At 42.3% G+C, this 6,354-nt stretch overlaps 1 protein-coding gene across 3 annotated transcripts in view; it reads left to right on the forward strand.

Moving 5' to 3' along the window:
• The window catches only part of LOC136114696 (uncharacterized), a 16,403-nt gene extending 11,290 nt beyond the window's left edge, over positions 1-5,113 (forward strand). For all 3 annotated transcript variants that reach the window (XM_065860124.2, XM_065860122.2, XM_071801795.1), the window contains 4 exons: positions 2,066-2,206; positions 2,604-2,672; positions 3,229-3,319; positions 3,669-5,113. In XM_065860124.2, the coding sequence (XP_065716196.1) occupies positions 2,066-2,206; positions 2,604-2,672; positions 3,229-3,319; positions 3,669-3,876 (509 nt within the window). In that variant the 3' untranslated portion in view covers positions 3,877-5,113. The remainder of the gene's footprint in view (positions 1-2,065; positions 2,207-2,603; positions 2,673-3,228; positions 3,320-3,668) is intronic.
• Positions 5,114-6,354: the final 1,241 nt, after the last annotated feature.

The following is a 6,354-nucleotide window of genomic DNA, read 5'->3' on the forward strand; positions in this document are numbered from 1 at the left end:
AAATGAGAAATTTTTACTTCGGTTTCTAAGCAACACGTTACAGTTATCTCCTCCTAGAGCCCAACAGCGCACCTATCACTAATGAAACCATGGTTCTAACCTTCATCCCATGCTGACATCATCCTCAAAAGTGAACCTCACTCCTGCTGTCTGATGTAACCATAAAGAGACTAGTGAACACAGCACATAAGGGGAGGTAGTTCAAGTGCTGCCCTCCCTTTGCATTAAGAAAACCCAGAACATGACATCAAAAATTATTTTTAAAAAATGGTTTATATTATCAGTGTTATGTCCTTGGCTTCTCCTAAAAACAACCTAATTTCTGCCTTCTTGAGTGTTCACTATACTCTAGACTGGACACAAAAAGGGCAGAAATCCTGGGCCTGTCATAGTTTAGGTGTTGGACACCAGGCTAACAGACATCAGGCATGGTCATTGCACCAAGATGTGACTGTCATAAATTGTCAGATGGCAAATGAAGCCCATTGCTGACCACGGATAATTCATGGTCCAGCCTGTTTCCCTCTTCCTTATGCAAAGGAAGGTGGTTTCAGGACTTTTCTTGTGAAGTTGTGTGCAGAACTGAGACCTGAAAATCACAGTCAATTCATTCCCTCATCCTCCCCCTTCTTCCCCTCCAGGGTCCGGAAAAGAGGTAGTGTTCGTAACAGCTTTTCTGTCTTGTCCACTCTGTAGGTCACGAGGTTCCCAACCTTCCACAGGGCAAATTATTTCCCTTACACAACGCTATTCCTTACCTTAAGTCTAGATGGCCCCAGTGAGATTTTCAGCTTTGCAGACATGAGTAAAGAGAGTGTGATGAGTCTGGTTGGTATAAGCCAATGGATTACGAATATAACCTTTTGACACAAAGGGGCTATATCTAATTTGAAATAAAAAGAGATACAAGAGCTTTTTTGGCTGCCATATGCAGATAAGGTGGTCTTTCTACCAAGGTTTTTAATTAGCCAACTAGAAGGTTAATGTGCAATTATCACAGTAGTCACAAGTGTTAGTGTTTGTTTAACACAAAGGTAAATATAGCCAACACAAATTAGATACCGTAATAACATAGTTAAATATAGGCTAGGAAATGCATGGAATATCTAATATATGGGAAAAAGACATGTGAAAAGGGCATTTGCATTCCCCAAGGCAATGTTCTTGGCAGTGCAGGGCTGCCTTGGAGCCAGGCTCCCCAAATAAGGCTGGAGGGTAAACATAGAGCAGGCTTTGAATCAGATTGTGCCAGTTAGTGTGTCTTGTGCAAACTGATAACATTCCTCTCAACCCCGTGGTTCAGAGTCTACTGGAGGGAACCTTTGACTAATCAGCAACAACATCAAAGTCCTGTGTGTTTGTTTAGACAATTCTTATCCAAGTTTCAGTTCACCACGAACAGACAGCTTTTACTTCGGCAGGTTATTTGCTCAATAAATTACACCTGCGTACCCATGGGTGCTGGTTCCACAGGAAGGAATGGGGTTGGGAGAAGCAGTGGGGAGTCCTGCAGACATGGATTTCTTGATCTTGCCACATGCATCAGTGCAGGAGAGGCATGACTATTGCTGTCAAAAGATTTCCCACAACCTCTCATCTTAGTAGTAGCTGCCACCTCACACATCCTACTTCTGCAGTAAGACTGGCAAATCAAAGGATGTTGTTGAGCCTTGCAAGAGGTAGGGACTATTTACCACCCTTTTGATCCCATTTCTTCATCTGCTGTGTTGGTAGAACCTGTGATGCACCTCACTTTTTTAACAGCTGGTGTTGCACTCATACTTTTTAGAGCAATGACCTTATTTACCACCAGAAAACAAGCTTTGCTTGGCTGCAGATTCAATCTTGAGCGATTAATTTTATCTTTGAAATCTGTGAGAACTGAAGGCCCCCAACACACAGGAGGAGGTGATCACTATTGTACCATGTCCTGTGTGTCCTGTGGGGTGGAGGACTAACACAGCAAGGCTGAGTTCCCCTCCCTTGCTGAGCACTGAGTGTATCCTGGTTCCTGTACAGAAAATACATTATAATCACACATATTTTTGCTTTATTTCGTTCCAAGGTAAAACCATTGATTCATCAAAGATCGATGCTGTGGACAGGGAATCTTCGGTTAGCCTGAGTGACCCACTTTTGGCTACCAAATTCAACAGCACAGTGTCTCCATCAAAGACCAAGCAGGCATACCTCCCAGCAAATGAGGGTGAGCACTTTTCTTTTTTGAATGCAGCAAGGAAAGCGTGGGTGGCGTCTAGGGATCACTCGAGTCTCTTCAGTGGTGGTAAGTACCTGAGTACTTGTGAAGAACCTCCATGTGTACCACTAAGTGGTTCGAGGCTTTCCTCTTGCACAACATGTTGAGATGTTTGCCTTGGCAAGTGGTTCAGTGATACAGTCATAGACTTACACTGGAGGCACAGCTATCAGATGCTCTAGGAGTAAAAAACGTCTGTCACTGAGGTACAAGAAAGTTTCCTTTCCCCTTTCAGCTCCATACAAAAGGGACTTGTGGTTACAGTGCAGCCCCAGGAAGAAGTTGGAGCTTCCTCTGGTCCAACAGTGGAAGCTGCTAACCTGAGTTTCTCTGCTTCTTCCCCCAGATGTGTCCCACAATCACTCTAAAAAGCACCATGGAAATCGAGGGAAAAATGCTGGGGCCAGGCTTGCAGGTAAGTCCAGTGAACAGCTAGAGGAGGAAGAGACCAGGTGGATGACGATTCACCAGTGTCCCTGACATTCCCATCAATAGAGAGCTACATTCCCCTGGGTACAACTGAGGATGCTCAGTAGGGAATGAGGGCACCAATTTAGCTGTCAGAAAATCTCCTTTCAAATATTAAACAAACCTCCACAGGCCTGGAGTACAAAAGTGGAGTAAAAATATGCAAAGCCTTTTCTCAACCCACCAGGAAAAACAGATACCCACTAGCACTGGTGCCTTTCCCCAGCCTTTCTGATTTCGTATCAGAGAGCTGCAGAGAAGCATGAGTAGTTATTGTCTCCCTAGCAAGAAAGAAAACCTTTTTGTGGTCATTTTCAATAGAGGGATGCTGTGCAGTGTAAAGCACTTGTACGATGTTGATCTCATGGACAAGGCACTTTTCCTGTTACCTGATAGTCTCCAAGGACATTACAGGTGGTTTTTTTTTGTGGCAATCAGGGCTAATGCATAAAATGGAGAAGGGTACAGCAAATGCATGATTGTTTTCTATTGCATCCTTTCAGGAACCAACTGGAAGACAGCCATGCTGGTCCTCAGCCCCTTGGCATTCATACTGGGATTAATAATACTGACACTCAATGTCCATTACAACAAGTAAGTGAGATACAGGTTCATTCGGTTTACCGCTTCCCTATCCAGAGTTTCAAAACAAAACTCTTGATCTCAGCACCCTTCCCTATGCCACACCTGATGTGTCTGGCTCTGAGCAGATGGGTCTGCTCACCCATGATGCCATCCTTGATGAGTTCTCTCTGACACCCTGTTTCTTCCTCCCACTCACTGTCCCATCCAAACATAGCTGCAAATGTTGGCTCCTCCTCTCCCACACACCCCACACCATCCCTGAAGGCTTAAGGAATGTGGTTGCCAAACCACCTGATATGGAAAAGCAACCAAGTGACAGCCAGATGCAGTCGCGTTACCCCCTTCTCTCTTCTCCTAGGAAGAAGAAAATCCTCTCTGCCCTGAAGAGCTCTCCAGCCAGCAACAGCAGAGCTGACTTACGGGAGCCATCTCCCTTGCAAAGAGGTCCCCAGCTGTATCATCCACCATCTCGCTCCCCTTCCTTGAGGCATGGAGAGATCCTCATTGAGTGGAAAGATGGGACTGTCACTCCTCTTTTCGATAATGCCAATTATCAAATGGACTAGCTCTGAAAAAACAGAGCCGCTGTTCCATCCTGTGTCACATTTCCCACCAAGAAGAGTGCCACCATAGCCAATCTCCTCCCTAGCCTTGCTGTTTTGACAGGGAGTTGTAAGCATTGTTTGTTGTTTCTTTGTTTTTTGGGGTTTTTTTTAATGCTCAAGAACAACCTCCTTGCACAGGATGTGGTTGAAGCAAGCAGAGCAGATTGTTTGGTTTGTATAGGCACACGCTGCTTAGCTCTTTCAGAGCTGATTTAACCCGTAACAAACCCCAGACTTAGCTAAATGAAGCTGAGACTCTCATCAGATGCAACTGTTCATTGCCCTGAAATTCTAGAGTTATTAAGTACATGAGAAAGTAAATTATTGGAGACAAGGCATAAGGTGAAAAACAGAAGTCTTCACAATTCTTAAATCCTTCTAAAGATAAAACTAGCTGCCAACAGAGAAGACTGTCAGTTACTTTGTCAATGAGAGAATATAAGTACTAAGCACTGCCTTCGGGACTCAGAAGATGAGAGTCTCCTCCAGATATCTGCCAAAGTACTACTCCCACTGAGTGATCAATTAAGTAACCGCAAGTCATTTTTCTAACTTAAAACTCTTCACTCCATCGTCCTCACTGCATCACTGCAAGAGTCCTGCTGAGAGAGTTTCCGTCTCTCAAAGTTTTCCATATTTAGAATGTATTAGACCTTATTATAACACATATCCTGTTTTTTTTTTTTTTATGTAGAATCACAACTGTGGTCATATTTGTTGGGGATATTGCATTATGCAGCCTTTTTATACTGCTTCAGCCTCCTATTTCCTATAGGCATATGGAAGAGTCAATGAACAGACACACTGCTCCCATCTAGAGCAGTAATACAGGTTTTTTCTAGAAAGGTGTAAGGCACAGTTATCGGCCTTTACACTTATTCTTTGAGCATAATTACCTGTGACTGTCACACTGAATCCTCATCTTTCCTCAGTGGAACTTGCAATGTCTTAGTGCTTTCCTAATATTAATGAATTTATGATTGCTTTCTCTCTGATCTTGTGATGATGTGAACCATAATCATGGCTATAAATCAGGAATTCTTTGGAGCAAGAACTACTAACATTAGGAAACTACAAGTAGAAGCTGCATCAGTGTAATTGTTCAGCAGGGCAAGGGAAACTATATCCTAACCTGTCTCTTACTCAGACTTAAACAACACTGTTCACTTTATCTAAATTAAATTGTTGTGCTATTTCAGTGGAGCTTACACTTCTCTAGGGTTTGATTTTATTTAAACTAAGGCAGAACTAAGATCTCTAGGGAATTTACAGTATATGTTGGGTTTTGTTTGTTTTTTAATTTTTCTTTTAAAACAGAGACCCACAGCCTGGTATAAACTTAACTGCCACAGGATATTATTACAACCAAGAACTTAGCTGGTCTCAAGAAAGAAAATACAAACTTTATTGGCTCAGGACATAAAAATCACACAGGTCGGAATAAAATGTCTTCCCCAGGCACATTATTCCAGAATTTCCCACATGCTCCTTGGAAAAATATTTTATTACTAGACAAGGGCAGAGAAAGAAGTCACTCTTCACTAATGAGCAGTGAATACAGAGTCAGAATCAAATTTTGACTTTTCAATGTTTTCACTTCTAAAAATACCCAAAGACTTTTGGGTCAAGTTTGCATATGCATAATTTTGCATTTAAAAAAAAAAGTGGAAATACTTTCTGTACATAAATTACTCAAAATGCGCATGCAGTGCCTCACCAGTTATCACAGTTCCACCACAATTAAGATGGCTGCCTTTGAAATTCTGTCCAAGGAGCACATCACCTTACAGTGCATAGCACTTGTTACCCTCCAAAACCTCAACACACTTTGGAAACACGATGTATGCTATGTCAATGAAATGCAAATAGTTACTTGGAGTTCAGCTAATGTTGTGCTTCCCAAAGCAGTAAGTGCTTGTTCATTACTGCTGAATGGGCAGAACAGATGACTTGCTAATGACTCTCTGTAATTCATGCTTATTATCTTACTAATCTTGCTCATAACCACGAGGCACTAACACGGTTGTTTACATAGCACTGATTAAATGGTAGCTCAAACAATAATGAAAAAATAAGACTGTGAAGCAGCACAGGCTTTTAACTATTTTCTCCCTCTCTCTTCTACTGGTTATCTTTCAGTTATTTCTGTTTTATTAGATGCTAGAGACCAAATTTTCCAAGGTATGGACAGAAGAGCAGCAGGTTGAAGTCTACATAACGAGAGGTTTTAAAAAGCACATTAGTCAAATGTCCACCAGGAAACACTCCGAAATAGCTGATTCTGCCTTGGTGCCTGGACCAGGTGACAGTGGGTGACACTTTCCATCCCCTGCTTCTAAAGCCAGATGAGAAACACTCAGAGTAGTTGCACCACCTGTGTGATGTTCACTCTGCCATCACCTGAATGCAATGCTTGTAAACAGTGTTAATAATAAAAAT

This window comes from Patagioenas fasciata, chromosome Z, assembly GCF_037038585.1.
Source record: "Patagioenas fasciata isolate bPatFas1 chromosome Z, bPatFas1.hap1, whole genome shotgun sequence".
NCBI classification, from domain to species: Eukaryota; Metazoa; Chordata; class Aves; order Columbiformes; family Columbidae; genus Patagioenas; species Patagioenas fasciata.